General features: G+C 42.0%; 1 protein-coding gene across 1 annotated transcript in view; it reads right to left on the bottom strand.

Annotated features, from left to right (window-relative positions):
• The window catches only part of SH3RF2 (SH3 domain containing ring finger 2), a 113,034-nt gene that overhangs the window by 61,429 nt on the left and 34,060 nt on the right, over positions 1-17,545 (bottom strand). The window contains exons 3-4 of the mRNA XM_019739097.3: positions 4,883-5,152; positions 1,796-1,891 (exon numbers count right to left, since the gene is read on the bottom strand). Coding sequence (XP_019594656.2) covers positions 1,796-1,891; positions 4,883-5,152 — 366 coding nt within the window. The remainder of the gene's footprint in view (positions 1-1,795; positions 1,892-4,882; positions 5,153-17,545) is intronic.

Genomic DNA, 17,545 nt, shown 5'->3' with positions numbered 1-17,545 from the left:
AATCTGAAAATAGGGACCCCTGTCTGTCTTGTCTCTTTAGAACTTAGCATAGGAACTGACATAGCAGGCGCTCAGTGAAAAATTAGTTGAAGGATTGAATATACGTTTAGAATGGGGTCACACTGAGTGGTTTGTTTTCTAAAATTTTTCCGGGTTAGTCTGACAACCTCTCAAATATTTTTTCATTCATTCACTTGTTAAGCCAATTTTTAATAGAGTACCTGTTCTGTGTTAGGCTAGCCTATGAAGTACAAGCAATATACACACAGGTGTTTAGAGAAATTAGAGACAGCTCAGTGTTCAGCTGGTTGCTGAAATTATACGGAGAAAGTGGGTTTCTAGCAGAGCCTTGTAAAATGAGTGAAATTTGAACAGGTAGAATTGGCTGGGTATACCTGGAAGGGGCCTCAGCAAGAGAAAAAGCACTGGGAATGAGAATTTATTAGACATAGAAGACCAGCCTCTCTGGGCCCTTCCTCCATCCCTCCCTTCCTTCCATTTTTTCATCCCCTCAACACTGATTGAGTAGAGGATGTGTAGAGAACCTTGAAAGCTGGACAGTGATCTGGGCATACCATTCACTTAAGAACCCACTTTGGCTTATGAATGAAAGATTGGTTCCGTTTCTCCTATCATGCCTCTGTTCTGCTTTCACCCCACTCTCCTAGAGGATGGGGAGCATGCCTTTTACTTCTTTCATAGATTCCCACTGCTGACGTCTAATGCCTTATGCCTCGTAAGCACCCAATACATACAGTTAATCAATGAAAACTTTCTTTTAAATTTGTAATGATCTGCTTCAAGCTACGGTGAGGTTGAAGGCTAGAGAGGTTAGGAACTTCAGGTTAGATGATTATATTGGAGAAATAGCCTAGTATGTGCTCTTTCTTTCTTTAAAAAACAAACAAACAAGTAATATGTGCTCATTTCAGAAGATTTACAAAATACAAGCCAGCAGAAAAAAAAGAAAATCATCTAGTATCTCACCATCTGATGATCACCACTGTTAATATTTAGGTACATTTCCTTTTAGTCCTTTATCCTTTATATACACACACATATATTTATTAATCTAGTGTCATATACTTGAGTTTGTTTCTTTTTGTTGTGGTAAGAAACATACAACGTAAAATTTATCACATTAACCATGTGTAAGTATACAGTTTAGTAGTATGAAGTACATTCACGTTGTTGTGAAACAGATCTCTAGGACTTTTTCATCTTCTAAATCTTAAACTCTATGCCCATAAAACTTTATTTTAGTTAACAATAGATCACAAACATTTCCCCATAATACCAAATAGTCCATGACACTGAATATTCTTCTCTAACATTATTTTTAAGGGGTATATTTTCTATCACCATTATTTTAAAAAACTAAATCCTTATTGTTGGGTAGTTAGATTCTTTTTTTTTTTTAACCATTATACACAATGCAATGGTGAGCATTCTTGCCCATTTTATACATATATCTTTGCATACTTTTTAAAATATTTCCTTACAATAAAGTCTCAGATGTGGAATTGCTGACTCGGAGGAGATGTACATTTTTAACGTTCTTGATATGAGTTTGGATATGAGAGACTGTACCAATTTACATTTCTACCAGCAGAATGAAAAGGCCCATTTCACCACCCTCTTGCCAAGACTGGGTATTATCATCTGGCATCTTTAGAGACTTTAGTTAGTTCTGAAATAAGCCTCAGATCAAATGGGAATTCCTCTCAGAAATCACTGTAGCACATGTGTATTTCTGAGTAAGCTTGAATCAGATGTAGACTTGATACTCACGTACCTCGACAAACAAGATTGGGAAGATGCCCACTTTGTCTCCTAACTTTCCTTCCGCCCAGTTCTCATCCACTCGGCTGATCACAGTGATGATATCATCCTGAAAGAGAGAAGTCTCATGGTCAGTGTTTACTCTCAGTTTTCAGGTGGTGAAAGCTCTGTGGACGTCCGCTTGGAGTCCCAGAAGGAGTAATGTACAAGAAATGTAGTTCTTTCATGATTTATTTACACAATTTTCCTGCTAGATGATCTTTCTCCATACAGGGCAGGATTTGGGTCATCAAGACCACAGGAGAAGTAGAAATAATTTGGAGGATAAATGGAATCCAATAGGAAAACTTAGAAATGTTTCTAGGTTTCAATTACCAGCAGAATCTGGGCTTTTCATTTAAGTTAATCTGAAGGAGAAATCAAGATGAAAGCCATAGTTTGACAAACTTAGTAAAAGGGAGACTGAATTTCATTCTGATTTTGAAGACTTTTCAGAACCTGTTCAATATTTAATGTATCAAATGTAAAGTCGCTTTTTGTTCAAATTTTTCTTATTTTATAAAAGGTTGTATGTAGATTTGTAGAAACACTTGAAAATACAGATAAGCAAAACAAAGAAAAATTTCTATTACAGAATAGGTAAAACCACTATTAACAGCTTGGTTAATACTTTTTTTTCCAGATTCTTTTCTATGAAGATAAAACATATATACACGTACATATAACCACACTAATTTTTAAAGTCTCTTCCAAAAACATACACACATGCATATAATAACATAAATTTTAGATGTAAAGAACATAAATTTTAGATGACGAATTTTTATGTTGACTATATCCACGAAAATCCCAACCAGATAAAAAGTTATCGAATTCATAGACACAGACAATAGTTTAGTGGTTCACAGAGGGTAAGGGGGGAAAAGGGTGGTAGATGAGGGTAAAGAGGGTCAAATATGTGATGGAAGGAGAACTGATTCTGGGTGGTAAACACACAATGTGATCTATAGATGATGTATTACAGAATTGTACACCTGAAACCTATGTAACTTTACTAACAATTGTCACCCCAATAAGTTTTAAGTGAAAACAAAAAAGGAGTTATCAAATATTCCCGGTGTCCAGAAGGCTCCTTTGTACCCTGTTCATTTTGTCTATTGTACTTCATACAGGCGTAGCCATACTGGACACATTGATTTTTCACTGACCAGGGACACCTTTCCATGTCCATGCCTGTTCGTTATCTAAACCTGAATATTTATCCACCCATCTCTCTGGCCTTCTGATCCATGCCCCTGAGTAATTTAGATGCATCCAAATCTAAATTCATTTACTGCGTCATACCTTTTCTTAACTTTTTCTGTCCTTATTACAATTTGCCATTATACATTTTGAGGTCATTATTTCTTCAATGCCAGTGTAGCCCGTCAGACCATAAACTTCATGTGTGCAGGGCCTGTGTCTGTTTTGCTCATTTCTGTGTCCCCAGCACCTAATACAGTGGCTCCGCTTTACTAGTCACCCAATAAATATTTCTAGAATGCATACATGCATGAATGACTACGTGAATACATTGTACAATTTACTGAGATAGAAAACACTAGGGAAAAAGCAGCTTTGAGAGGAAAGATCCTTAGTTTCATTTGGACACGCTGAGGTTAGGAAGACCATGAGATTTCCTACAGTGGTCTCTGCCTTCCCCAGCCTTCCACAGTGGATCAAATTCTCTCTTCGGGTTCCTTGTCATAATTGCCAATTTATGTGTCTGTTCCTTCCACCAGGACTGCTGGCTCTGTGAAGGTAGGGACAGTGATTCATCATTTTATCCCCAGTGGACAGCTTGGTGCATGGCTGGGCTTACTGAATGAATGAACAGGTGGAGTAAGTGTCCCAATTTGCAAATTCCCAGAGAGGGACAAAAAAAGAAGAAAAAAAAGAAAAAAAAAAAAAAGAAAGCAGACAATGCTTCCTGTTGCTGTCTTCTTCCAGCTATGTCCCCAGAGCTCAGTGTCTAACACTGGGCACAAAGGAAATACTGAATAAATACTTGTGGGATTGAACCATCCTTTCTCTAACTGTAGCTGGAGTATAGACTTTGCGGCTGGGCTACAGAACAACTTTCCTTATGGGACTCACTCTGAGGTGCCAAGACAATAATGATCTGTATTTCAAAATATGGAGGACAGTGAGGTTATCTAGTTGGAGGGAATCTGAAGTAAATTTCATTTCTGGTAGTGGTGGAATAAAAATGTTTGACTAAACAGAAGACCTTTCCTGAACTACTGTAACAGTGGCACTTCTGGTGCTTGATCTACTTATCATAAGTAGCAAAGAATGAAACTCACCGCAACTTTGGTTTCTACCAGAAAATTTGAATGTTTAAAGAACAATAAATACTGAATTAAACATGGAATTAAAGTAGTCTAGACTTAAGTAGAAGTGTTCTTACTTGCATATGGTGAAGAATCATCCAATAAAAAAAAAAGAGGTGAAAAATCTTAGTGTCATTAACGTCCTTGGAAAATATATCTTGTAAGAGGTTATTTATGTATAAAGGTGGAATTCTGTTATGATGTGTGTTTGGAGTGTTTTGAATGCACTGTTTACAAGAGAGTAGACTGTCGTAAATGCGAAGAATTAGTGATGAGAGCTTGGTCAGTAAGAACACCCTTACGTGATAGGGAGGGAAGAGCTGTAGTGTATTTTCCTGTCCACGTGTCTCTTTCTCCCACTACTCTGTCTGAGGGCGGAAACTGTGACTTGTTCATGCTGTATCCCTAATGCCTGCAAAGAACAGGTGCTCTAAAGCGATTGCAGAACGAATAAATGAAGGTTTAAATGTCTCTTTTTGTAATTGCAATAGAAAAGGTGAAGGATTTCTATCAAACTGTTATTTCTATCAACCTGTAGAGTTCTCTAGTGACTTCATGTCTATGTAGTTTGAATTGTACATGCATCTTACACACATATATATACCTATATGCATTTCCATATAAAATATATATAATTAAAAAAATCATCTAATATTAAGCAAACAACTCCAGGTTCCGCCACAGACTATGTGGTCACTGGTGACTCTGGAGGTTGCCCAGAATCTCACCTTGAGGAAGGTCAGGCAGTCCTGGTTGTCATTCTTGTCCTTGTCTCGGAGGTCGAAGTTGTAGAGGGCCCGGCAGAGTGGGGGCGGCTGGGGCAGCTGCTTGATGACTTCCACAGAGCTGGTGGGGAAGAATCCACTGATGCCATTGATCTCCCCCTGGTACCAGTTCTCGTCCAGCTGTCTCCGGAGGAGGATGACATCTCCCTTATTAAACCTCAGGTCACCGGGATTCTGCCCTCGGTAGTTGCATAAGGCCTTGGCGCGAGGCACCTGTGGTAGGACAGAGCAGTGAAACAGGTGCTTAGCTTAGAGGCAGGAGGGACAGAAGGAAGCATATTAATAATTAACTACTGAGCACTTCCTAGGCGCTGAGTGCTGTACGTGGGTCATCTCGTGGATCTGTAAACATCGAATGCAATGTTTACAACAAAACAGAGTGTTGTCAATGAGTAGAATGAGGTGATGAATTGTATGCAGAATTATATAGTAGAATAATGTGATCTGTGGATGATATCTTTGAGACAGACACTCTAATTAGCCCCATTTCTAAGTGGGGTGACCAGAGTGGTTTAGTAACTTGCCTCAGGTGACACAGTGGGAAATGGCAGATATGAGAACTGCACTCAGGCCACCTGATTTTAGAGCTCCTGTTCTTAATCACTATGCAGAGAACCAGGTTTTGGACTTGACTCCCTAACTATGCGAACTTGAGTGAGTCAGTGATGCTTTCTGGGGCCTGAACCCTGGTTTTGAATTCTAGCTCCACCTCTTTTCCCTTTTGTGACCCCATGTCTGTTTCTCAGACAACTGGGTCAAGTTACGTAATCTTTCTTAAACTGTATTCACTTATACAGTAGGGGTAATAATAGAATACCCACCTCATTAGGGTAGTTGTGAGGAATAAGTACTTATAATACTTTTAGCACATTGCTTGGTACAAAGTATGTGCTCAATAAATGACATTTCTTATTAACATCATCTACAATGGAGGGCTAATGATATCAGTTCTACCTATTGTTCAATATCGATGGGAAGAAAACTGAGGTGAAAACTCCTTGAAAACAGAAAGTGTTCTATGAGAGTGATACAATATAATTGGTCCTAAGCCTCACAAATGTTTGAATCATTAGGAAGAACACCTGAGACAAAGAAACAATGAGTCAGAAATCAATCATCAATTTAAAAAAATCAGCTAAAGAATAGTCATTTGTCAAATCAGTTGTCTGTCCAAATAATTATTTCATTCAATGCATTTCTTTTTTTTAATTGAACCTGGTGTCTCCACACAGAAACAGCCTCACTCTGGTCCTGTTTGAAGTAAGTGTGGCCAACGGAAGCTTCTGATAATGCAGGTTTAATAGAAAACCTATCAGTGTCATGGGGATTGTGTTTTATTTTGTGCTTTTCTCTGCACTGGGGTGAAACAGTCCCCTCTCCTGGGGGCAGTCTTGCTACTCGTAAGGGGGTCGAAGAAGGCATTAATTCAGTTCTTCAAGAAAGTTCTGTGTCTGCAATTCTTTTGAAAAGAATTTTTAAGCAGCTTAGGGGTAGAGACAGGACCTAAACAGCATCATACTGCTGATGAGATGGTGGAGCAGTGCTTTTCTGCTGGTCCCTGGATACAGTAAGGAGAGCCTGGGGAGTTAGAAAACCACAGGAACACAGCTCATCCTCCGAGTGTGGTGGACAGGTAAGCAAACGTGTGCTAGGAGGTTTGGTACAGTGTAGCAGATAAACAGAATTGGTTGAATAAATTATGATACACCCATACAATAGAATACCCTGCAGTCATTAAAATTGATGGCACTGATCTATATTTAATACCATTGAGAGTTATTCATAATATATTGCTATGTATAATAGAAGATGTTAAAACAGTTAAAACAGGCTTTCACTATAGACACATACATATATGTTTACCTGAGGAAAATGCTAGATGGCTATACACCAACATTTTAAGCGCGATTACTTCTAAGAGGTGAGATTTTTGAATATTAAAAAAAAAGTTTCCCTAAGTGCTTAGCAGTGTTTTCTATTCTACAATGAAATAATTGTGTTTCCTGTTAAAATTGGATAGTAAAAATAAAGCGAATGAAACTGGGGGGGATGAGAAGTGAAAAGTATGGGAGTAACTTAGGAAAAAAATAAGCCAGGCTGAGTAGGATCAGCAAATGATGCCACTACGATTTTGGAGAAGATGCTCCTAACCTGAGGACTAAGCGGGTAGATAGATGCAGGATGAGAGCAGAAGATTTTGGGGGAACGATTTGAATCTGCTAAACTTCTAGGGTTGGGTATATCAGGGAACAAAAGTTGTCCTTCTATATTTCTTCACTCCAATTTGCCCTTGTAAATATAAATCCCATTTTTCTGGGTACGTGACCACCTAAAACACTAGTCACATTTTCTAGCTTCCCTGGCAACTAAGTTCTGGCCAGTGGGGTATAAGTAACTTTTAGAAAGTGTCTTTACTGAAAGAGACCCTTTTCCTTTCCTCCATTTTAATTTGTGGAATGCAGACGTGATTGCTGGAGCTCTAGCTGCCATCCTGAATAATGAGGATGAGGGTCATACCTAACAAGAAAAGGAAGCAGTATGGGTTGCAGAGCTGCTAGACCAGTCTTCCATACTTTACTTCCAGATTTTTGGCTGAAAGCTAAATAAACTTGCATTTTGCTCAATGGACTGTTATTTTAGATTTGTAAAAGGAAAAGAAACGAAAATGAAAAAATTAAGAAAAAAGAATTAAAGCCCTTTTGACTGCATAATAATGATAATACCAACAGCTAATATTTATTGAGTGTTTCTTCCTATGTGCCAGGCACTGTGCTAACCATGCCACAATATACTTGTATTTACTTAATTCTCACAATAAACTGTGATTAGAAAACTGGGTATCAGAGAGCTTGAAAATTGCCCAAATTCATGAAGCTAGAAAGTGGTAGAGTTAGGATTTGAACTCAGGTCTGTCTATCCCCAGCCTAAGTACTTAACCAGTCATCCAGTGTTTCTCAAAATGAAGTCTGTGGTCCAACTGTTTCAGAATCCTGGGAGATATTAAAAATGCAGATTCCTGGACCCCATCCCTGACCTATTTGACTAGGATCTCTTGGATTGCAATTCAAGTAGCTGCATTTTTATCAAGCGCTCCCAGTATCCAAGTTTGATGCCTCCTGATCTGAGTTATGTCTTATTCTAGCTAACATGGGAGCAACGAAATTTTGATGTAGGTTTTGGCTGAAATGCTTTTTTCTTTCCCTTCCCTTCCCTTCCCTTCCCTTCCCTTCCCTTCCCTTCCCTTCCCTTCCCTTCCCTTCCCTTCCCTTCCCTTCCCTTCCCTTCCCTTCCCTTCTCTTTTCTTTTCTTTTCTTTTCTTTTCTGGAAGACACCCAGTACAAGTGGCTTACATACTTTCATGACTACTGAGCACGTATATAAAACTAAAATTGCACTACATGCTTAAATCTCTTTGAAGATGCATTAACTTTGAAATCGTGAGATAGTGCCAAACTTTTATCAAACATAAATGACCCTAGGGCACTGGTGGACTGTCCACTGGGGGTTGGAGAGAGCCCATGGCACAACATGTGTTGTTAAACACATAGGCTCTTCAGTATTCTGACACCAAGTGTCAACTGCAGAATTCTTCGCAATTAATTCATAATTGTTCCTTTTGCTTGATGGTTGATACTCTTTCCAATGATTTAAACTTACACATTATTTAAAAAATATTTTTCTTTTTAAAATTTATTTATTTTTGTCAGTTACGGTTGACATTAATATTATCTTATATTAGTTTCAGGTGCACAGCATAGTGGTGAGACATTCATATCATGTATGCAGTGATACCCCGATTAGTTTAGTACCCACCTGGCACTCTACATAGTTGTTGCAACATTATTGACTATATTCTCTATGATGTACTTTACATGCCGTGACCATTTTGTTTTACTCCACGTGCCCAGTAGTCATATATTCCAAAGCCACTGGACCACTTGAGTACATAAGTGCCACTGTTTAATGAAACACATATATTGAGGTCTGTAAACCTCACTGTGTGACTTGGAGTGCTTCCTGCAGGAAACTGATGGCATGGATCATGGTGATATCTAAAAGAACAATGCTTTTATCTTCATAGATTATTTCGTTGAACTATATAAAATGGGTATCAATACATGTATTTACTTCCCCCACCCCCCAAAAGAGTCATCTTTTGTCCATCTTCCTTCAGTATTGTGAAAGTGAATGGTAAATTCTATTTTTAACATGAAGACTCTTTTCACCTTCTTTTCTCTTCATTTTGGATAATCCCTCCCCGGATGCTCAGTTCTACATTCATACCTACAGGAAATATTGGCTTCTATACTGTAGAGAGGGAGGAAGGGAAAAGGGGGTGGGGTTGGGGAGGTGGGAGAGAGATGGAAAGAGAGAGAGAGAGTCTGAAGAGAGGAAGGAAATTAACATTCACTGTGGTTCTGACAAGTCATAGAAAATGATCTCAAAAGCCGATGATGTAGGTGATATTGCCCCATTTTATTGATGAAAAAACAGAAGTTCTGAGATGCTCCATGTCACCGTGCAAGGTCACACAGCCAGAGTATGACAGCCCCAAGACTGACTTAGGCTCATTTGACCTCAAAGCACCCTCATTTTCTTTCATCCAGCTGAAGTCACCTAAGTACATTTTTCCATCATAAAACTCATTTGGGGCTCTGTTTTGTAATCAAAATCTGAATAGAGTGTGAATGCAATTTGCTTGCTGCTGGCTGCATTAGCATGAATTATTGAACTGCAGGGCCCTCATGCATAAGTTAAGCACCTGGAGAGACTCAGCTGGCTGATTCTCTGAAGGGAAAGTGCCTCCAAGTGCCACATCAGCTATCACTGCTGTCTTGTTGGTCACAGCGGTCATCACCCATAACTGTTTTCCCAGGTACAGGTGGGAGGGGGAATGGGGATAAAGTGGGTGTGGAGGTCTCACAGCCAGGCCATTAAAAACTTTTTTCCTGGTGTTTTCCAGACAGATAATCCAGCGGAAGCTTGTGCGTGCCTATAAAGCTTTCTTTTTCTGAGATTCAAAAGCCTCAAGAATTCTATGCTCCTGTAATTCTTCTATTGATATGTCATGTCAAGGAGGATCTGAAAGCCACGAGGGCCCTGTTTCTGATGGAGGGTAACGCATAGAACCCAGAAACAGGGAAACGGGGGCATGTGGGGACACGAGTAGTACAGTGTTGTTGGAGTAATTATGAATGTTAGCAGTAAAATTATGGCAAGCATCTCTTCTCTGAGGAACCTGCTCTCCATCTTCTGATGGGCATGTCATTCACTCCGGACACACCACACACACAGGTGTGTGGCCCAGGCCGGCCAGTTAGAGTACCTACATCCCCCTGGCATAGCGCTTGGTCCAGGTCAAGCATGGGCCCCAAACAGGGCCAATTGGAATCTTCTTTGAAGTTTGATACATAGATGCCAAGAAGAGAGTCTTTCTTACTTTTGGATTGTGAGCTTTGAGGTGGTAAGCCTTGGATGACCAGGGGTGATACTACCCCACCAGCAGACACACTTTGCTGACTGACGCTGCAGAAGGCAGCAGAAATAGAGATACAATGAGATAAATAGGGAACTAGGCAGACAGAGCCATGATGACAAAATTGAACACCTAAATCCAGCTGAGCCAGAAGGCTACTCAGGTAAATGAGATCATATCCCCAGCATATTGTTTACGAAAATAACTATTTGGAGTTATTTTCTGACACTTGAAACTGAACAAGTCCTGACGAATACATATTACAGCAGAACTGCCTAACAATGGAATATTCAAATAGTAGAATTCAGAAACAGGAGCAGGTCTATCTGCCAGTGAGCCCGGAGCTTAGTTCCAATTTGAAAAGAATGAAGGAGGCACTTGGACTGATAACAGGGTAAGACAAAAGGAGCCCATGTGGAGCACAACCACCTCGGTGCTGCACACAAGGGGAAAAGCTGAGCGTAGGGTGTGAGCTCCACCTGCTCTTATGTGACCAGCTCTTCACCATGCTCTAGTGACACTTCCCACTCATTTAGAAAGGAGTTGGCCTGACTCTCTCTACTCCTGGCATCAGGTGGGGCCAAAATCAACATGCTGAGCTAACTGCTTGCTTCCCTGAGCTGGTCATGAGATCACCCATCACTGCAGAATGGGGCCAAGAAAAAAATATCCTGGCCTTTGGCTCAAGTTATCATTCACCAGGCTATAAATTCTCTGCTGGAGAATTCAGGATTTGTGTCTGAAGCACCTCTGTATCTCTGTCTCTGAGCCCTGGACACCAGCAGGTGTTTGATAAATGCTTGATGGATGAATGGATTCGTGAATTAATCAAGAAACAGCCAGGAATTACCATTCCCGGAGGAAAAGCATGCACGCAAGGTTAATAAATAAGACTGATAATAATGATTGGAAAGCAGATCTATTGGCACAAGCTGGGAAATAAAAAAGAGTTTGATCGTATTTTCCAAATTGCCCTGAGTTTTAATCATTTGGCGGTATACACACTCAAAAAGTGTTCAATACTCAAACAAGCTCAGGGACTACTGAGTTAAACAAAGTGACACAGGTTTCTTTGCAGACTGGCTTCTCAGAAGGTGTACCCTGTTAAGGTGATTTTGTATTTGCATCGGAGCACTTTGCAGGATTAGCAGAACAGGCCTTGGGAAAGCTGGGCAAGAGAAATGTGACTTCCCCTGCGATTTCCTCTATTGGTGAGACTAAGGGTCAACTACCTGTCCCGGATCCTAACTTCCTAGTGTCTGCTTAGCCCGGCCTCCCTCCCTCACCACGTAATCCTTTCGGAGCAGATTTGTTGGGGGCATTAGAAAGTGCTGGCTGGCCCTTGGGCACATGTTGTCCCATCACTGGTGAGGAGGGAGAGCTCCCCAGCACTCACTCAACAGGATCAGACCTGGTCGCTTGACAAAGCCCAGAGCGTCTGCTGCTTGGGAGCTGAGATCACCAGAAGGCACTGTGGTCTTCCTAAGTGGAAATCCCTGAATGTGGGCATTCAGATTGGAGGCCAGGCTTATGACACAGTCTCTGTGCCTTTCTTTTCTTCGTAGAGAAATTTACTTGTTCGGGGGGGGGATACGAGGGTACAAAAGGACACAGATGGTAGAGTCAAGTAGGATGTTGGTTTGCGTGCTGGCTTTTGCAACTTTGGCCAAATCACTCGGCCTTCCTGACTCTTATTTTGAATCATCCATAAGTTGGGGCTGATACTAATACTTCCATCTGCAGCATTCTCAGCAAGTCTGGGCTCTGCAAATCCTGCATATCCGAATGAAAGTTTTGGCCCTTGTTCTGGGAGATAACGTCTAAGCCCTTGGAACCACTCACCTAATCAGAGAGACTCTGTGTCAATCTGGGACCTTGGGACATACCAGATGGCCTAAGCTAACACTGTGATTTATGGTGGTGGGCTTGGGTCAGGCACTGGAACCTTGACTTCTGGAGGGGCTGCCTACCTGACTGACCCCCGATAAAAGCCCCAGCACATCAAGTCTCTGATGCACTTCCTTGGCTGGCAGTGCTTCATGTGTGTTGTCACAACTGTTGCTGGGTGAAATCAGTGCTGTCTGCACAACTCCTCTGGGAGAGCACAACTGGAAGCTTGTGCCTGGCCTCTCCTGGACTCTGCCCTAGGGTACCTTTCCCATTTCTGACTTTAGTCTGTGTCCTTTCACTGTATAAACCGTAACTGAGTAGAACAGTTTTGCTGAGTTCTGTGAGCCCTTCTAGTGAATCACAGAATCTGAGGGGGGTCTTGGGGACATCTGAACACACTTCTTCATGGGTTTGTTGAAAGGACTAAGGAGATAAATCACATAGAGTACTTAGTAGAATGCTCAGCAAAAAATCTGTGTTCAGTAAATAAGGATGATTAGAGATTTTTTCCAAAAGAGGAGAGGGGAGTAATGAATTTGTGGTTACATCTTCTGGCCTGACTTTTTCAGCCCTATTTGTTATTCATGCTTTCTTTCGGTAAATTTTTTCGGGATGGGGGGAAGGGGAACAGGACTTTGTTGGGGAACAGTGTATAATTCCAGAACTTTTTCCAAGTCAAGTTGTTGTCCTTTCAATCTCAGTTGTTGAGGGCGCAGCTCAGGTCCAGGTCCAATTGCTATTGTAAGTTGCAGGGGGCACAGCCCACCATCCCTTGTGGGAGGGAAACTTTGTGGTTGAGAATTGAACCTTGTGGTTGAGAGCCCACTGGCCCATGTGGGAATCAAAACGGCAGCCTTTGGAGTTAGGAGCATGAAGCTCCAACCACCTGCGCCACCGGGCCGGTCCCAATAAATTTTTTTGAGTTCCAACTATGCCAGGCATTGTGTAGTTGGGGAAAGACAGATTGAAGTTATAAATAAATAGATAAATATATAAATATAAGTTCGAGTAAGTTTTATGGAGGAAAAGAATAGGGAGATAGATGAAAGACACTGAGAGATGGGAAGGGAACTGATGTAAAGAAGGTTCCATTATTGGCCCTATATCTACATCTAAAAGTCCATTCTGTTCTGTGACTTTTGTCATGTAGCTCTCTATTTCTCCTTCCCTCTGTCTTTTCTCTCACACCGCTCTTCTTCCAGCCCTAGGGAGAGAGCTGGGACATCACAGCTCTCCGTGTTCCTTCTTTGTCTCCCTCCTGACACTTTGAGTCAGTGGGCATGGCATTCCTTCCTTCCTCTCTTAATCAAGTATCAGTCAAGCATCCCGGACACACCAGCTTTCTTTCCTTGGTCCCTCCTGCCTCCTTCTTGGATTATCAGGGGTCTGATAGCAGGAAAATAATGACGGAAGCAGGAGTTTGCCAGTGGGCAGAGGAAGACTCCCAATCAGCAGCCCCCTTTAGGGGCCACCATTAGTATGCTCTCATTTTTCCTTCCAAACATTTCTCTGAGATTGCTTTGGGGTGATCTCATTACCCCACCTCAGAAGGTAATCCCAGACATGTTCATGGCCATATCCCTGGCTCCTAACATAAACTGGTTCTTCATATGTAGCTTGGGATTACTTCTGAAATGGACTGGGTGCCAGGTCCCAGAGCTGTTCATTGGGATAGCACTGAATTCTCCAGGAAACCCAAGCACTTCCATTGCCATCTCTTCCTCCAGGAGGGCACAGGGCACCTGTGAGAAAAGGCTGGAGGTACGCGGGAGCCTGGAGGACAAGGGGAAGAGCTATCTCACTCATCCTGGGGGGCCATTCTGCCCCCTTCCATGACCAGCATTTCCAGAGTGAATGTTCCCTATAGGTGTGGCACCTGGTGCATAAGTCTTTTCCCACACGGTCTGAGAAAGTGAGCCAAATTTACCATGCAGAGAGAGGAAAGATGAGCCAAATAACCCTCCCACTCCCATCACCTTCCTTGGCTTTGGGGAAAAAAAAGCTTTGGTTACATGGTCATTGGCTTTCTCTCCCAAGTTGTTTCTCTCTTTCACCTTCATCTGAAATTTCTCGAGCTGAAGGAGGAATGACTAATGACCACATGACTCAGGAAAACAGGAGAATGTTTCTGATAAGGGGCCATCTGGTCTGGGGGATTGAGTTGCCCCCTAGATGTGTTATACAGCTGGAAACTTGTGTCCTTGAGTGAGGCTCTGAACCTCTCTGGGCCACAGTTTACTCAACTGCAAAGAGGTGATTTTTTTTTTATCATTCCTTCCAACTCTAAAGGCAATAGGATGTTAAGGTGAATGATCAATGTTCTAGGAGTATCTTTAAAATGCTACAGAAATAAGGAGATAAATCACATAGAGTACTTAGTGGAATGCTCAACAAATAAATAGATGAAATCAGTTGGCAAAATGTAGATGACTGTTGAAATTTGAGTCATGGGTAGAAGGTGATTTGTTATACTATTCTCTCTGTGTATATGGTACTCCTTAGAATTGCTGGTGAGGTACCGGTGCCACCAGCAGGACAGGCTGCTGTGGTGAGGAACAAGGGGACTGTGAATGCTCCCAGATCCTTGGAGAACATGACTTTGGAGAGGAGAGCTAAAGTGGTGAGCTTGTACTCTACTGTTCAAAAGTTATATCTTGATTTCCAATGGATCACTTCTTAATTTGTCTCCAACCTTTAAGACCTGTGTGTGTGTGTGTGTTTGTGTGCGCGCGTGTATGTGTGTGTGTATGTTTACACCTATTTGCACTTTAATTTGGTGATATCAAAGGGAATAATCTGCATGACCCTTGTTGAAAACAGCAAGCCCCGGGAAGTTGGAATTCTTCCCTCTCAGTTCAGTTGCCCTTGATGTCAGCATGTTCACCCCAGGACCTTCTGCAAATCTGCAATTTGCCTCTTTCAAATCGAAATTCAGAGCATTCCTCTCATTTATACCCAAAGGAACAGATAGCGACCTTGGAGAAAAAGTACTTTGCTTGCCTAGAGAGCTGGACCACACATTAGGAGTGAGTGTCTGTACATCAGAAAGATGCTGGAGACCCACATGTCATCTGTTCCACTAGGGTCATTTATTTCAAGTAGGAAGTCTGAGTTTAGGGAAATCCTCTGAAAGTCTTTGAGAAATGGAAACCGTCTCCTGCGATTAAGCTGAGTTATCTAGAAGTGTTTCAGCAGTTATTTGCAATCATTTTTTCTCTCTGAGATAGAGTCACTAGTCCTCCTAGGAACATGAGCTATTGCAGGGCATGTGCACTGTTTTTTATTTCCATATGATCGTATCCAGATAGGAGCCAATACCCTTGGCACTGCCTCTATGTCTTCTGCATCTTTGTCTTCAGAAAACCTTTATTGTCTCCTCCGCCAAGGCCGAGTTGGGTCTCCTTTTCTGTGAGTCATTGGACGTCATACTTCCCCTACCACAGTACTTACCACCTTGTGTTGTAATTACTGGTTTACTTGTTTGCCTGTCCACGGATCTGAGCTCTGTAGCAGCACAGCCTATGATTTGCTCATCTTTATACTCTTAACACCTGGCAAAGCGATGCCATCCACTCATTCATTCAATGAAAATGTACTGAATGCCTATAATACATAAGACAGACACAGTCTCTGCCTTTATGGGACTTACATTCTAGCTCAGGGGTGTCCAAACTTTTTTCAATGTTTTTCACCAAGGGCCATATGTGGTAAAATACACAAACAGCCAGGCCACTCACTCGAGGTGAAGTACGTATTGCGTCACCTGGTTTATTTCAGTAAACTAAATATATGTTTGGAATTTGCTGCGGGCCAATTAAAAATGGATTGCTGGCTGCAGTCTGGACACCCCTGTAGCTGAATCTGGTAAGCACTCAATAAGTATTTGTTGAACGAACGAATGAATGAATGAATGAATATTAAACCATACCATGCCACTTAAACCCAATTTCAACTTTGATATTTTGCCATCTCTGCTCCTGACATAAAATTTTAACATGGCCTAGCTAGTTATTTTTCCAGGATTTGGGGAGTATCCAGGCTTGCTAGCCACAGATAAAAAGAGAATTTTTTCCAAGTCACCCTTTAAAAAATCCCCATTCTTTAAAGTGTGCTTTGAGCTATGTCCATATCCCAGTTTTTCCAAAGGCTACCCGCCTAGAAGACGCCTACTGTTGAAGACTTTTTCTTTCCCACATGTCCTCTTCATCAAGTGTATAATCTTCACTGCAGGCAGCCATGACGAGTGACAAAAAGTGCCAGCTGGTAGATCCAGGAAGGGAGCAGAAGGGAGCAAGGAGATATCTTTTTCCGCCTATTCAGAACATTGAAATCCAATTTATCGCTGGCCACACGAGCCAAAGAAAGCAGCTCTCAGCAGCTGTTGATCTGAGAGGCTCCAATCTCATTTCTATGACCTGGGTGCCACTGATACTCCTCGGGCAAGTCTGGGAATGGCTTGGCATGAAGGAGTGATCCTCCTGTTCTCTTCCCTAAGGGCTGGCTTTGGGTGGGCCCGTTTCACATGGTAGAAAAAGCGATAGGGTCACTCTTTCAAAAATATGTTTTGTTGTGGGTGGACATTCCTTGGTAACTGCTGCCCCAGGGTTCCTCCCCGTCTCATTACTGTTGCCCTCACCCAGTGGTGCGCTGGTAAGCCAGCTGGGGGTAGGGAGTTCTGATTTGTGTCAATTTCCGTGTCAAATACTCCTACCTTGGCTATCAAGCTGATGTCACTGAATATGGAGGTGGGAAGACATAAGACATATGCCTTTCCTGAGCCAGCAGCAGTGGGTCTAACACCAGTACACAGCTAGCTCCTTGTGTAACTCACACTTGCCGCAGAGGTGAAAGACTGTTCCAGACTACCACCACTGTCTTTCTACAACTGGGAGTTTAGGATGTGGTTTGTAAGATCCTTTTGCGTCTGTTATGTCGCTGGGCTCTGACCGCAACACTGCATGGTAAGAATTATTATGCGTATTTAGTAGAGGAAGAAACCGAGGCACAGGAAGATAGGACTGGCCTCAGCTCACACAGCTGGGGTTTATGGGGTTCCTATCTCTCCGCTCTTGACTGGCCGACTCCCCCCACGCTGCCCAGTGCAGCGAAAGCGCACATCTTTTTGTAGTGCCAATGCCTCATGCACTCACTTCTTAAGTTCTTCCCAGAAGATTCTTTCTGCATTTCACCCTCCCCTCTCCTGCCCCACTGCTACTTGTCTTTTAGGTCTCAGCTTAAAC

This window comes from Rhinolophus sinicus, chromosome 5 (genome assembly GCF_057876585.1).
Source record: "Rhinolophus sinicus isolate RSI-liver-muscle chromosome 5, RSI-T2T, whole genome shotgun sequence".
Taxonomy (NCBI): domain Eukaryota; kingdom Metazoa; phylum Chordata; class Mammalia; order Chiroptera; family Rhinolophidae; genus Rhinolophus; species Rhinolophus sinicus.
This window is presented reverse-complemented; position numbering and strand designations above follow the sequence as displayed.